Source organism: Phaethon aethereus (genome assembly GCF_964289735.1).
Source record: "Phaethon aethereus genome assembly, chromosome: 1".
Taxonomy (NCBI): domain Eukaryota; kingdom Metazoa; phylum Chordata; class Aves; order Phaethontiformes; family Phaethontidae; genus Phaethon; species Phaethon aethereus.
In genome coordinates, this window is record NC_138575.1 from 187,529,626 (window position 1) to 187,546,154 (window position 16,529).

The 16,529-nt window shown below is 39.7% G+C and overlaps 1 protein-coding gene across 1 annotated transcript in view; it reads right to left on the reverse strand.

Moving 5' to 3' along the window:
- The window catches only part of VWA8 (von Willebrand factor A domain containing 8), a gene marked incomplete at its 3' end in the record, with an annotated part of 194,281 nt that overhangs the window by 3,980 nt on the left and 173,772 nt on the right, over positions 1–16,529 (reverse strand). Inside the window, exons 41-43 of the mRNA XM_082001198.1 lie at positions 12,133–12,258; positions 10,123–10,281; positions 19–117 (exon numbers count right to left, since the gene is read on the reverse strand). Coding sequence (XP_081857324.1) covers positions 19–117; positions 10,123–10,281; positions 12,133–12,258 — 384 coding nt within the window. The remainder of the gene's footprint in view (positions 1–18; positions 118–10,122; positions 10,282–12,132; positions 12,259–16,529) is intronic.

Consider the following 16,529-nt stretch of genomic DNA (forward strand, 5'->3'; position numbering starts at 1 on the left):
TTAAGAATATTGATTTACCTTAAGAATCTCTAATCTTTGCTTATTGTTCTTGGGAACTTTGTCACTCCCAACCAAGATGATGTTGAAGCCGTCTCCGGAATGTCCAACAATATCATACTGCAAGAAAGAAACTTCATCAGTCATCTGTTAGTCATGAATGGCCCTTGGATCACAATGACACAAGACAGATCAAAGGCAATTTGCTTTCAACAAGAAAACCCAAATACTGTTCCCTGCTTCTGTTTATGAGGTGCTTAAGAGAACTACTTGCAATTTCTCACCAACATGAAAACATGGAAAAGAATTGCTAAATAATGAAATTAAAGGACAGTTACTTATTTCCATGGTCTGTTTTTCACATCATCCCATCAATTGCAGAGCGGTGATGCATAAGATCAAGACCTTGCCCTCTCACATTGTCTGCTTATTTTCTTAAAGTAGCAATTTTTGTCCTCTTGAGTCTGACAAACAAGAAGCGCATTGTTTGAGAGTAGCTCCCATGTTTGATGGATCGTTTTTGTGACCTCATTCTGCTCTGAAAAAAACTTCCTACAAGCCTTCTTTTTTGAAAATCAGCACTCCTTATTTTTCTGCGTAACAGATCAAAGTTATTGCTGAAAGTATGTAGAGAAGTGAATTCCAAGAGTCTCTGTACGTTTTCAAAGGACATGGTGTGCACATCATTCTCCTGTGAAAGATGCTGCAAAAACATGACATGTAGAGCTGTAATAGTTCAAATATCTTGTTGAACAAATAATGTAATATTGAGAAGGCCTTTGTTTTATGTGAGATTTTTATTGTCAGTACATGAAAACCAAGACAAGCTGAGTTATGGCAAGGTCTTGACCTGCCCTTTGTGTTGTGGATGTGATAGTTACCACAGGGAGAATTCATGAGCAGGACAAAAGCGGATTTAAGAGCTGTCTACAACAAATAATAGAGCACGGTACATGGATCCTGAGCCCAGAGAGACCTGAGCTGGCAATTCCTCAACATGAACATGCCTGTATTTGCCCCTGCCTAGCTGGCATGGACCATGTTAGTCAACAGGGAGCCCTTGTGCAATATTTTGCCTTTCTGTTATCTTTTATTCAAGCGCTGCTTTCAGGTTCCTGCCGGGTTCACCATCCCTAATTCCCATATAATCATTTGATAAAAGGTGGGTCTCATCCTCAAAGACTTTCTGAATTTTCTTTCCTATGGAAGACTACTTTATTTGGTATAAGTTGGGTCCTGGAGACTGGAGAAATGACATTCTTTATTGACAAAGCTCTTTTTAATTGTTTCCATACCACTAATTTGGTTAAAAACATATCAAGAGTAAAAGAAAGCTATAGCAGCTGGAACATGTTTAAAGGTGATACCTCCCTCTGCAAAGAGCAAACATGCCACATTATATCACCCAGGGTCAGACCATTTTATGACAGTCTCACATAAACCAGACTTCTTTCCCCTAGGAAATCTTTATATAACCTAGTCCCCACGTACTCCCATTTCATTCTGCTCTATTGGCTTTTCCCAGTTCTGTTCTCCTCAGCTCTTCCATTTCCCGTGTTTCCTACTCAGCCTCACACCAAGCTTCCAGTTTGACACACGCTTTCTCTTCAAAAACTATTTCTTATCACCAGTAATGCTTCAGACTCTCTCTTTCCTGATGAATATTTAGCTGGTGTTTCTGTCTTCCCCAAACCACTATATTTCCTGGAGAAAAGACGTGGCAAATTGAAAATACACAAATTTAGAGAATAATGTTGAGGTTACATTCAACATACTTCTGAATACAGGAATAAATCCAGAATGTGAACCACACACAAAGAGAGCGCGCATGTGTATTGTTTTAAAAACTAGAGATTATTCAAATCAGAGGAGCTACATAAAGCACAGGTTTAATGGAGCAGAAAATACACAGCGCCAATGTGGTTCTTATGCAATGTCAGACATGTCCACAGATCTTCAGGATAGGCTCTTAATTACGAAACTCTGCATGTCCTTCGCTAGTTTTGTATTCAGTATAACTTTTAAATCAATGGCCTAATTATGTAAAGAAAAATGCTGTCATTCCCCTGCGTAACAAGAAGGCTGATTCCTTCGTAATGAGCTCCTTCCCAGCATTTCATGGACCTCCCCCACCAGGTGTCCTGGTATCAGCTCTGCGTTCATGGGAATAGTCCAAACGTTGCTATCTGGCAATACCGTTTCGGTTCTTGGCACGCACTAATAATGGACCAACCCTTCATCTCAAAAAGGCTGGGCGTAAACTCAGCGTGACAGTCTGTGTAAAGGGAACTGCTGTAGCTCCTAGGTGAAATGTCAGAGGTTGACTCTACGCTTGGGTCCCCTCCACATTCTTGCACGAGGCGGGAACATACAACCCAGGTCCAGGCAAAGCGAGGCCGAAATGATCTGAGCAAACTATCACAGGCACATAAAGCCATTCACCTGGGAACATCATGTCCTGTCTGCTCCCTCCTTGGCTCGCTGGTTATTATTCTCCGTGTGCGCCCATGCCTGTGCCTTGCTTACATTTAAAAGATGTTACCTGTTTCCTTGTTTCTTTGACGACAGTTTAGTATGCTATTTGTGATTAAAAAAGTATGGGGAGGCAGCAGGGAAGAAATACCTGCTTGCTCTGTCCTGGCTGCTGCATTCTGGGTCAAGTGTGGGGCCTTCCCAAAAGCAGGGTGAGATCTCGCCATGCCTGAGCACCCGTGCTGCGGAAGAGAAGTGCTGTGGTCACCAGCCCTCGCGTGCTGGTCCTCAGGGTCCTCTGATCCTCTGGATGTCAAGTCAAGGACGAGGAGTGGCCAAAAGCTAATGACCATGAGGCTGCTTTTGGGCAGTTTAGCTCCCCAAACTGCGAGGTTGGATGAGTACCTGTGCCCCAGCAAAGTACTGGCTTGGCTTGACTTAAGTCAGCGTAAGACTGCAGCCTGGGAGACCCTCCCTGGGAGGGAGGGATGGGAGCAGGCTCACAGCCAAGATTCAGAGGTGACAGAAGGGAGATGTTTCCCCACGGGAATGTGTGGAGTCTACCACAACTTAGCAAAACAGAGTTTGGGCCAGAGTAAAACTGGAGCAAAGAACCCCACTCTGCAAGGGCAAAGAAGGAGGATTTAAATCTTTCATCCAGGTTTTCTTTCAGTAAATTATTACCTTCTTCTAATTTGTGTTCTAGTAAAAGGAACTTGTAGTGGTTTGATGTTATCTTGGTGTGCTCATTTTAAAGAAAAGGTGCAGACAGCTCCACAGCCCCAGCCAGCGGGGAACCCCAACAAATTCAGGCACGTGTACACTTTGTCAAAACCAGTTTCCTTCCTTTGCATGAGTGCTGGAGCTAAAGACAAGCACAGAAAAAGGGCCTCTGAGAAGCAGGGATCCGATGCATTTTTCTCATGAATTCCCTAGCAGAATTTCTGTGGATGGAGCTAAAAGTGAGAGAAGAGTTGTGATACAGTCTTACTTGGAACCTACTTTTGTTTTCTTTTACAAAATAGATTGCAAGCATAGGCTCTCAAGACAAATCCAGCAGCAAAATACTTGTTTGCCACAGTGCAGGCTTAATTGAATTAATTTATTATTGTGATAGACAGCGGCTCATTCTCCCATAGCCTCAGGTACATGGAGACAAGGACTGCTCTATTCAGAGCTGCGAGTACCCAATACATGAACACATCTCTCGAAATAGCATCATTTTGTTGGTTTCTTTCCTTACAGGTTAAAACAATCCCTATCCCACTGTCACATTTTGCACTGAATGGATGGTGGCTGCTACCTAAAATGGGTAAAATGGAAGACTTTGTCTTCTGCAGCTGCCATGCCAAAAGGTTTAATTTCTGAAGGCATTTCAAAAGCTGAAAGAAGACACATGCTGAATGTAAAAGGCAGTGTGAATTAAACAGGCCTCTTCCAGAGGGCTAGATCTTTATAAATTAATCTCTGGACAACAGTGAACATTATTTTTTTCTGAATTGATTTCAAACTTTTTTTTTTATTATTAAAAGAAACTATTCTGCCAAGCACATGAAACATTTCTTTTTTTCCTGAATTAACGGTGCTGCCTCCATAGTAAATTCTACAAATGGGGAATGCTGAAATGGGCATATCAAATCTGCAGTATCCCTTTAGTATTGCTATAAATAACAGTTCAGGCTTTTCCTGCCAGTTACATAACATGCTATTTATTGAACCACTTAAAATATTTTAAAGGCTTCATAAAATTGCTGTTGGATAAATTACTGGACATGCCTCCTAAATCTGCCATCATGTGTGCAAATGACGATAATTAGGGATGATATAAAACCATATGGTTTGTGTGACAGACATACTACTACCTCAGATAAAACAAAGAACAAACTGCCCTTCTGTACGTTTGCAAATAACTGGCCCCTAAAATGAGATGTACAAAAGATGTAAGAATTCTAATCCTGCAAAATAACTTGCTTCTTATAACTTACACATATAAGTGATGCCTCCACACATTTAAAGGGGTCAAGGGGCATTTGTAGGAACGTATCTAACTTCCATTATTGGGAGGAGACTGAGAATGTGGCTTCTGTTACCTCAGTCACTCCCACTCTTTTCTTTAATAAAGCACTTCAGAGGAAGCGTGGATGAGTTGACATTGGAGGAGGGCTTTGATACATGGCTGTTAATTTAAATGGATTTCCTGACCGTGGGATCAGCCTCCCATTTCCCCCTTGACAAGGAATGATTCACTGCCTGCACTTATGGGAAATGGAAGCAGGCAGGTTGTCCTGCGCAAGCATAAAAAGTTGACAAATACCTGCTGGCATTTGTCTGACTTTTCATGAAGGATAACGTTGTTACCTGCTTGGTACAGTCACATACCCAATACTTAGCTCTTCTGTGTAAGAAGGCAGGGCGAAAACATTCTCTACCTTCCTTCAGTGCTGTAAAGACCAATCAGACAATCAACATCATCAGTGATACCAAGGGGTACCACACATGGGGAAAGCTCAGCCAGTAGGATGAAACAACCAAGGAAAAGCCCATCCGATTAATTCGCAACTTATTTAGCAGAGGACTAAATCAAGCACCAGCAGAAAACTGATCTTAAACCAAGAATTGGTTTCCAAAGTTTGAACTGCACTCAGACAGCAGAAGGGAACTTTACTGTGTGAATCCCCTTCGAACGCTTTGCTCAATAAACGTGATTGTCCCCTAAGTTCAACACATGTTGTACAAGAAACCCCTCAAATTTGCAGCTCATATTGTTTTGACCCTTGCAGATGGGGCTACAACAGGAACATATAACAGCAGGCATATCTAAAGGTCAAAAAAGTCTATTTTCATAAAACCACCCTTGGAAGGGAAGAAGAGGATAAGGAAAAGAAAGAAAAAAAGCAACAAATTGCAGATTTTTCATTGCATACAACATGGACCTATTGGAGCAGGTCCAGAAGAGGGACATGAAAATGATCAGAAGGGTGGAACACCTCTCCTGTGAGGACAGGCTGAGAGAGTTGGGGTTGTTGAACCTGGAGAAGGCTCCAGGGAGACCTTATTGCAGCCTTCCAGTACTTCAAGGGGGCTTAGAAGAAGGATGGGGACAAGGTTTTTAGCAGGGCCTGTTGCAACAGAACAAAGGATAACGGTTTTAAACTGAAAGAAGGCAGATTTATATTGGACTTAAGGAAATTTTTCACAAAGAGGCTGGTGAAACACTGGCACAGGTTGCTGAGAGAGGTGGTAGATGCCCCATCCCTGGCAACATTCAAGGTCAGGTTGGATGGGGCTCTGAGCAACATGATCTAGTTGAAGATGTCACTGCTCACTGCAGGGGGGTTGGACTAGATGACCTTTAAAAGTCCTTTCCAGCCCAAAGATTCTATGATTCTGTGATCAGCACTCACATGGGAGATTTCTCATATGAGACGACTGTGAAATGTAGGTTAAAAAGAGATACTTTAGCCTAATTACTGGATCATGTCAAGAATATGGTTCAAACATGACTAGTTAATAAATGCCTGTGTTTGTGCTCGTTTTGGGGGATGACTTCAGTGGCCAGTGACACATAAGGTCACATCTTGTTTGCTGTCCTAGTCATCTCTGGTCTACTTTTGTAGATATTACGCTTAGAGTGAATCAAATCCCAATGAGGCAGGACAGAGAGATGTGGAGGAAGAAAAATACTTTTCTTCTCCTGGATGTAAGCAGCTCCGAAGTTGAGAGAGTTCACACTGGATCTGGCCAGCCTTGAATCAAGGGGCTGTTACTGGCCCCCAAAGTTCTCTATCTAGTGGAAGGAGCCCTTAAATGGAGGAGAGTTACCCCAGAGTCAACTGAAGTTGAACAGAAGTAGTAGCTGATGACAACTTTTTTTCCTTGGTGTGTCACTAAAATTTACAGCATCTTCCTCACCACTGTTATTTTAAGTATAAAATTGGCCTTACAGTTCTCTTGACTCAGAGATTGTAAGGGTAACATTACTCCTCCTGTCTTACTATCATCAAAGATCGGCAATTTTCACACCTAACAACTGCACATGGTTTTTGTATAAGTGTTTTTATAAATGGCAAGTGGTTGTAAGAGAGGCACATTTACTGTTACAACTAACTGCATTTTGAACTATTTGCACAGCCAAATACAGGGTTTCTATGTGCAGGGCAAAGCACTGGCCAATAGCAACAATTGCCAAGCAAAATATAATAATCTGTAATAGACACAGGGGGATTTGAAAGGTAATGAAACAGATCTTAAAATCCCAGAACTAAAGACAGTTCTTAATGATATTACTAATTCTGCACAGTGGGCTGTCTGTCTGTCTACTTCTACATGTTATTCCTTTACCATGCACCTGAGGGTCATGTCTGGGTTTTCAGCTATAAAGCTGTACGGAAAATAAGGACACCTGGTTATCTACCACTGCACTACATCTTTTTTCAGTGTCATCACCTTCTAAGCCACCGTCCCCCATTGTGTAAATGTAAAATAAGCCATTGTCCAAAACGAGAACAGAATGGCTGAGGTAGAACAGAATGAACAACTGTCCCCTGGTCACCATTTCCATTTTACTCAGGATTTTTTCAGCTCCTTGATTTTCATCTCCTCCAAACTGAGCAGTTCTTGCCTACTTAGCCATTTCTTGTATGGGAACACTTCCTTACCCTTTGTAATCTTTGCCACCCTCTCTTTTTTTTCAGCTCTACAAGAACTTTTGTGAGATGGGGGACCAAAGTTGCACACATTACTCCTGATGTTAATGCACTATAGGTTGTTTACAGCAACATTCTGATGCTTTCTGCTTTATTCTCTGTTCTTTTGCTAATAGTTTCTAACATTCAATTAGCTTTTTTGACAGCTGGTGGGCACTGGGTGTTCCAAAAACCATACAACATAATTACAAGATTTCTTTGTTAAGCACTAATATATAGCTGAGAGTGAGCACTAACAGATAGCTGAGACTTCCTCACTGTGTATTGAAAATCAGAATTGTTTTCTTCCATCTGCAGCACTTTCCATTTAACAGCAGTGAATACCATCTGCCATTTTATTTCCCAGTCACCATTTATGGCCAGGGCCTTCTCCAACTTCTTGCAGCTGGATTTCCCTTTCACAGAATCACAGAATCACTAAGGTTGGAAAGGACCTTCAAGATCATCAAGTCCAACCATTAATCCAGCGCCACCATGTCCCCTAAACCATGTCCTGAAGCACCACATCCACACATTTTTTGAACACTTCCAGAGATGGCGACTCCACCACCTCCCTGGGCAGCCTGTTCCAATGCCTGACCACCCTCTCAGTAAAGAAATTTTTCCTAATATCCAATCTAAACCTCCCCTGGCACAACTTGAGGCCATTTCCTCTTGTCCTATCGCTGGTTACTTGGGAGAAGAGACCAACACCCACCTCACCACAACCCCCTTTCAGGTAGTTGTAGAGAGCAATAAGGTCTCCCCTCAGCCTCCTCTTCTCCAGACTAAACAACCCCAGTTCCCTCAGCTGCTCCTCATAAGACTTGTGCTCCAGACCCCTCACCAGCTTCGTTGCCCTTCTCTGGACACGCTCCAGCAACTCAATGTCCTTCTTGTAGCGAGGGGCCCAAAACTGAACACAGTATTCAAGGTGCGGCCTCACCAGTGCCGAGTACAGGGGCACAATCACTTCCCTACTCCTGCTGGCCACACTATTCCTGATACAGGCCAGGACGCTGTTGGCCTTCTTGGCCACCTGGGCACACTGCCGGCTCATGTTCAGCTGGCTGTCAACCAGCACCCCCAGGTCCCTTTCCCCCGGGCAGCTCTCCAGCCACTCCTCCCCAAGCCTGTGGCGTTTTCTTTCCCTGTAGCGTCTGTATTCCCAAATAACTTGGTACAACTAGCAACTTTTGTCACCTCACTACCCATCCCCTTTTACAGATCACTTATGAATATACAGAACAACATAACAACATGGGCTCTGGCACAAATCCCAGTGCAGTTCCACCAGTGACGTTGCCTCATTTCTTCACTCTAAAGAATGACCATTTAGTCTGTTTTCTATATTTTGAGCATTAGTTCATCCATCTGAAGGCTTTCCCTCTTATCCCCAAAGTTGTATCGTTTCTTCATGAGCCTCTGGTGAGGGACTTTGTCAAATGCTTTTGGCTACGGAGACTCTACCAACCAACCTTGCTTATCATGGTTCAAAATGCATTACTTCTCTTTACAAAAGCCATGTTGACTATACCCAAACAATCATATTTATCCTTGTGTCCACTACTTCTATTTTGTCTTCCTTTGTGGATGATCTTGCATTTGGCCATACTAATATGCATGTTGCTCAGATATGCCCGATTTACCAAGTTACACAAATTGTGTTGTGTAATTACACTGCCTGTTAATATCTGTCATCAGCTTTTCTATTATCAGTGAGCTGAAGACACATGAGCAGTTGAACCAATAAATCCCTCATTTCCCATGATTTGCTTAATTACAGTTGAGTTCCCACATAGCTTCTCTGGGCTAAGGTCTAAGCTTACGGTTACAGCACTTTTCTCCAACAGGAATACAAACAAACTCTCTATCTATCTGGCCTATTTTCATGACATTTGCAGGAATTTAGTGCCTTTGGGAACAAAACCACTGATTCAAATCTGAAACTGGACAACATACTCTCTTTAAGCATGTTTAAAGGGGAGAAAGCATGACTGCCAGAAGTATGATAGCACACGCCTCATTTCCTTAGGAAAGTAGGCTAAAAACATAATGCCTGTCTCCTTTTATAGCCTTTTCCTTGACAAATGGAAGTCTGAATGATGGCACTTTAGAAGACATTCTACAAGTACATGCCTCCATATGGCCTGTTTTTGTATAGGAGATTCTATGGAAGAACAGAAATCTGTAGGATTATGCTGATGGAGGAAGAATGTGAAGCAGACCTGGCTGAAATCATCTGGACTAAGTTTTCTATTAATTTTGTTTAGGAGATTTTACATTTTGTTCAGATGTATTTTAAGTCTTCGTTTTGAGATGCTCTTCAGTAAAGGCATTGGACATCTTTCTTCTTCCATTAAACATTGTCAAGAATTAACTTGAGACTCGCTATTCCTGTCTTTTTTAAGGTTAAAGAAACATACCCTAGACCTTCTTTAGGCTAACTGAAACAAAAAAGGGTATAAAATTTATTTACATTTCCTTTGCAGGCTATTTTTCAGTGTAAGAAATTATTTTCTTGCTTTCAGGTAATTGGAAGAGAACAATAGTAATGGACAAAGAAGTTTGGTCTTTTCCCATGACAAAGTACTACTGTCTGTACTCTGGGCAGATGGAAAGGCTGGGCATCTTTGCATGTCCTGAAGCTCATATTTACTTGTATTCTGTAGACTTAAGCATGTCTGCTCAAAGCAGTAAATAAACAGATAAATACAGAAAAAGGCAACATATTTCACTAAATCAAAGACTTAAAAGTCTTAGATTGAATTGTCCCCTGCTGAAGCCTGTAATGTTTCTTATCCATTCACTAGTATTATTTTTCAGGTTGCTAGAAACAGATTAATGTCTTTATTTCCTTGCGGGAATGAATAATGTTCTTTGGCTAGACTGACTGCTGAAACACTTTTTCCACTGCTCCACACAGCCTGTGCAATAACCACAGAGTTCCTAGCCCAGCTGCAATTACCTTGAATTTGTGCTCATAATTCTCAAAAGCTTCCATGACCATGCAGACAGCCTCCATGGAGCGTTCCAGTCGTCCATCCACCCCGTTAAAGCGGTACATGCTACCAGAAACATCCACCACCAGGCGCAAGCGTTTAGGTTTCTGCTGGGGGCTCCCAGGCTGACAGGGAAACACAGCAGAAAAAAACCCAGTCTAAATGGGAAAGCTAAACATCGGCAAGGATAAAACATTTCAGAGAGAGAAAACTCTTTGCGAAGCAAGAAACTTTTATCCAGCAAACACTGATTATTTTAAGAAAAAGAACAAAAACATTTAAAACTTTTTTCTAACTGTTTCAAACCAGTTACTTAACAGATACCTCAATTCATTCTTTCTGCTCTCCTTCAATGACTGGAAAGAAAATACCTTGAAAAATTCCACGCATGCTTGTCAGGAAAATACTTTTTCTGTCTCAGTTTTGATTCTTAACATTTTATTTCAGTAAAGAGACTCCCAAATTTGCTCTTTCTGCCAAGGCTTATAATGGAAATGCTTTTCCTTGGCTTACAGTACTAGCAGGGACCCGTATAAGACTGTAAAAACTTGTCTGCTGAGGTTAATCACATTCCAAAAATGTTTGAAATCTTGTTCTGATTAACTACTACTTTCTTCATTCTGATGCTGAAACCATTATTTTTTTTTTCTGAAAACAATCCCCATCTGTTTCAACAATTTTTGGCACAGTACATTCAAGGGAGGTGTTTTATTTAGTGTGCAATGAGATGAATCTGTATTCAAGTATAAGGCTATTAAAGACGATCTAGCAAAAACCCAGTCACATTAAAAACAAATGTCTAAAATATTTCTTTTACCTGTAAAGGGTTGCATGCATTTGTGTGCTTTATTCTTTTAATTATGCTCTTAGTAAGCTTTGGCATCCTTGTCCTCCCAAAAACAAAGCAAGAGAGAGGCCCATGAAATCCTACATTTCTTTGTTTTTTATTCAAAACATAAAGGTGTCCTTTTTTTTCCTAATTGAACCATTTTTACAAAGTCTTAAAACTGATACATTGAGTAAATACATTCTGAAAAAAATGAGAAATGAAGATCTAATCAGTTTTCCGTTATTGATCTTTCACACAGGCACTGCCAAGTTCCATAAACTGTTCGAAGCAACAGACATCAGGACCAAGTAGCATAAAAAACTAATACCAGGGATTCATCAGATGTGGGTAGCTGACGTGCAAAAAGATGTCATATTCAGCTATTTAAAAAAAAATTCTTAGTGTAGTTAAAAATTGCAATGTGTCATTAAGTATTACTGTTAAATACCATGGACTAGCCCCACCAATTTTGGCCAGGTTTTGTTGGTCTGATTCAAGTGGTTTCTCTGTTGCTGACTCACACAGGCATAACCATAATGTCTTCCAAGGAATGGCTGAATTGAGCCATAGGACAGACAACTTTATTGTATCTTAATGGCTTTTCCTCACACTTTTTTTTTTTTGCATTATAATTTTTATTCTTGTAAATCTAAGTATCTGTGGAAGTTGGAATTCTTTGCATATCATGGAATAAGGAGAAGACATTTGTAAAAGGCTTTTTTTTTAAAAAACCTCTCAGGGTATCAGGGTATTTATTATTGAAAATTAAATGAAATTAAGTTAGTGAGAAAATATTTTCCTTTTTCTTAGACAAATAAAAAAATGTTTTGTGCTAATTGCCTTCAGCTCAATAAAATATAAAATATAAAATAAGAACATAAAAACAAAGGACTGCCTAGATCAGCATCCTCTCTCTGAGAGTGGCAAATAGCAAATACATGTGTATGGAGATGAAACAAATCTTTCATCTTGTGCTTGCCTCTGTCTCAGGGACTTCCCAATATTCTTCCCAATCTTCCCAAGAATCTTCTGAGTTTCTCATCCCTATAACTCACTGAAACTCCATTTAGATTTGTACCGCCACTATGAAAACAGCAAACTGGTTAAGTGCTTCCCTACCTTTCCATGCTACTTGTTGGATACTTACTTGTGGCTCAAGTTCTCCCCGTCGTTTATATATGGCTTTTTCTCCCGTCAGCCCATCAATGATTTTGGCATCATCTAGCTCTCCAACAGCTTGGTGTCTCAGCCATTGTCTTTCCTTACCCTTGGCCTACAACAGAAAAGAAACCTTAATTCACTCAGTAATATGATTTTAAGCAATTTAGGACATACTGAACATGACGTATGAATTAATTTCCTTTGTAATGATGTGATAGTTTTGGCATAAGTCAAAGAAATCCGAACACATTTTCATAGCTGTCCTGCTCTTTATCTCTGAAAGAAAAATCAACACTGACAAAGAACATGTTCCCTCTGTAATTTTGTCATCTTTAAGTCGTTTCATATATGGCAGTTTAACTGCAGACTGCGGGAATGTTAACCTTTTTTTGTTGCAAATGTGCTGAAAATCTGTGTTGCTTGTGTAGAAACACATACAACCAGATAGACATGCATAACTGACCATTTGTTATGTGTTCTCCACCCAAGCAGTGCAAGAAAAAAACACTGGGTGACTCAAAGGTAAAACTAAGTAGTATTTACCTTATGTAATGGTAAGTGGTTTCTTCTGAAGTAACACCAGTAACAAGGATATTTATATTTTAAAATAAAACCCTTGAAAATTATGATACCCAGGAGACAGTCCACTGAATGTGTTTTTTATTGTCTTGAAAAGTACTTAATGAACAGCAGCCTGTCTTAATGAACATTCATTACAATCCAGGAACTCAAATATTCATTGAACTCCTGTATATAGAGGCAAGCACTTAACACTGAAGTGCTTAACATTGAAGACTCAAGTGTTTTAATATTATAAAGAACATATTCAAGAACGTTTTCAAAAGATAACTTCATCATGGTTCATAATACCTAAAATCCATCTAAAGACAGTAAGGTCTGCATATATGGGTTTCATGGTTTATTTCATTTCTGCTTAAGTCTTCAGGTTGAAGTTGCTCATCCTAATAGTAAGCCCAGCAAGGAAAGAAGATTTTAAATTTATATGTATAATGCATTTGCACTCTCAGAAAATTGCTGGTCAGCAGCTGGAGGCAAATCAAATATCCAGCAGGACACAAACTGCCTTAAACGTTGGCTCTCAGGAATGAAAATCCATTGCGCTCTGATCAGCAGGAAGTGTTACGTTACAAATCCCCAGTAAACTGCAGGCCTGGGATTTGAGAGTATGAATCTTTATATTTTTGTCCAGTCTGAGCAGTCAGATGATGGCTTCTTAAGACTCAGAGGATCTTTCATTTTGCTTTGGTCAAAATTTATGAGTTTTTCTTTTTGATGTGTATGGAAGAAGGAGTTCTGAACTACTGCCTATTGCCTATAGTTACCAGACTAATGGACCACTTACCTAAGAAAATAAGTGGGCAGACAGAATACAAAGCCACAGGGAAAATGTTTTGATTAATTAATTTTACAGTATAGAATTAACGTAGCTGGACACACACAGTTTTTTTAGTTAGGTTGTGTCAAAAGCTTTACAGAAGCTTCCTGATGGGAGGCAAAACCAACACCAACACATGGAAACCTCAGTAAATCACAGAAAGGGAAAGTGGAAATGATTTCCTAAGCTGTGAATTCAGTCAGTTGTTCCCTCTGATGCATTTTCGTGGTGCTACAGTCAACCTAGCTTTAATCCACTTTGGCAGTGGGGCATCCGTGAGTTTGTACCACCAACTAGTAGTTCCCACTATCATTAAATATTCTTGGGATGAAATTTGAAGTCCCTTCTTCCATAGGATCATCAATTCCTTTGTTGCCCGAAGAGTTGTGTAACATCGCAAGAAGATACCTGCAAATTCCAGGTAACCTCTACATGCTCCACCAAAGTGTCACACTATAGGAGTTCTGCTGTGAAAAACACAGTAGGATAACACGTGGCAAATTTCAATACCACTCCAACCAACCATTAAAAAAATGCTCCTGGAGACAACATGCTACTGAGTGAGCAGAGCTGCTCTAAAATGAGTCATGCATCTTCCAGGATGATGCAGATGAGATGACTTTGTTCCTAGTTATCTTAGCCACTCTAAGTACTGGAAAAAAGGTAGATCCTTAATGATTCCTTAAGGCTGCTGTTTTGTCGAATTTCTGTTATTTGCTTCCTTTCAGTAGGCAGGAGGGACAAACAACAGAAGATTATAAAGTTTTGGTTTCCTTAGGCAAATTCTCAACTAATTTCACTACTATTTTCATTGACAATGCTTTAGCTTTGTGGCTATTTGTTGTTCAAGGAAGAGCAGTGTGAAAAGAAAATTGCTTTTAACTATGGGCATAGTTAAAAACCATTTAATACCTTTAGAAGCTTGTGCAACAAAGGCCAGTATTTGAGCTGAAATTTTATTGGAGGAACACAGAGTTGACATTCTCTCTTAAAATAGGAAAGAATGCTTACAGAATCTGACCCAACCTCTTTCCAAATCAATGCTAAGATTATTTAGACTACTTAGCATCCGCCTCTTACATGCAAAATTGCTAAGAATTTATTTCCTTTTATAAAAGCTGAAAAAATCCCTTTAAGCACGTGTGTTATACAATGCACATATATATTACAGAAAAGCTTCAGAGCATTTTCAATATATAATTATCCTGAGCTTAAAAGCACCATAAGTTTACAAGCATTTACAATTTTAAGAGAAAAACAGAACTCTTACATATATACCTTGCTTTGATATTTTACTAGAAAGGGCATACAAGTCATTACTATTGTAATATACTGCGACCATATTGATGAAAAAATATTGTGTATATATACATTGTGTTGCTTTTGAAATTTGAAAAATGTGCTAGATGCCATATCTTATCAGCATGGCAAAGGCTGATCACAATAACACCACTGCAGTAATTCTTTTCACTGAAAGATATCAAAGGCATATTTACAAAAAAAATCCCGCAAAATATAACTGTGATGTCTATAAATATCATAGAAAAGGTTGCGTATGTGAAGTATTCAGATCTAAATATGTAACTTGTAACAGTACAGGATGGTATGGAATACTGCCAGTTGTGGTCTGCATTTGTGTCTGGGAAAACATTATGTATATGTTCCCTTAGCTGCTGAAATCAGAAGACTACTATGGATGAGGCACAGGGTTTTCCGCAGCGTCAGCTCTCTGAGCCATGTTTATTATAGGACTGCCACTATTTTATTCTTGCTGCTATGACCAGACAGTTCCCACACGGTCTAAATCAGACAGAGCCCCAGTAGGCTCGGTGACTTGGGTTCAGGTTTGCTTAGTTTAAATGTAGGTGCCTAAATGATGCTCAGAAGTTACAGGGACAGTTGCCCCAGATTCCCTCTGTAATGATCAATAAAAAGAGAAGTATTTTCTGGAAGCCAAGTCCTCTAAAGTCTACGAAGGCCTTTCTGAGTGACTGACTGACCATAAGCTTTTGAATCTGAAGTTCAGACAGACAGGCGTTATTCAGGGTTTGGTCAGCATCAGGAGAGAGGAGAAAGCTCACCATTGCCTGAGATTTCTTGGACTTTTGGCTTTGCTACTTCTACAGAAGATAAATGACAACTCATAAAGTTTTGTTCATGTTGTTCAAAGAGCTGACAGAGATCAGTGAGTTATGCAAAGTAAAACGAGCAATGAAATGACGTTCTCAGACTGTACTTATTACTTTCAAGGATCAGTCTATTCCAACATCTCTTTCTGCTGCTACTAATTTTTGTGAGCCATTGACAACTGGACCTGAATCCCAGGCTCTTGATTCTTGGTATGTAAAATCTAATCAAAGGAACATATTTTTAAAAAACCCACAAACCTAACAATAAAAAGGCATATGCTGAAAGGTAAATCCAGGTTAAATAAGAACGGACAATATATTTCTGTTATGCAAACACATTGAGTTTGAAACAAAGCAAACTCAAACATTTTTAAAAAGCCAAAAGTGTTTTCTACTGAGAAGGTAATTTGGGACTTAAAGTTAAAAACACACAGACATCTGAGCTGCAAAGTTTACTGCCACTGACTGTGCCATTGACTTCTTATTTGAGAAATGAGGAACGTCTGACTGATAACAGAAAGAAAACAGTTTTAGCTAAGAACCCACAGTGTACATAGCACTATCCAGAAAAAAGGTAAGACAGAAGCATAGTCCTTCATCAGGGTTGAATGACTTACCATGCTGAAGAATTCAAATAAGGGTTTTTTTTTTTTTTCTCAAAAAGATAACATGAAACGTGCTTGGACTCAGCTTCCCAATTAACAGCAAGCATTTTCCAATTAGGTAACTCCTGCTGTCTTTTATCTTAATTTTCCTAGTGCATCTTCTAATAAAAAAACCTACCAAAATCTGTATAAAATTTTATAAAGCTAAAAATTTGCTCTTACTCTACAAGCTAGTTTTCCAAATTTCAGTGAG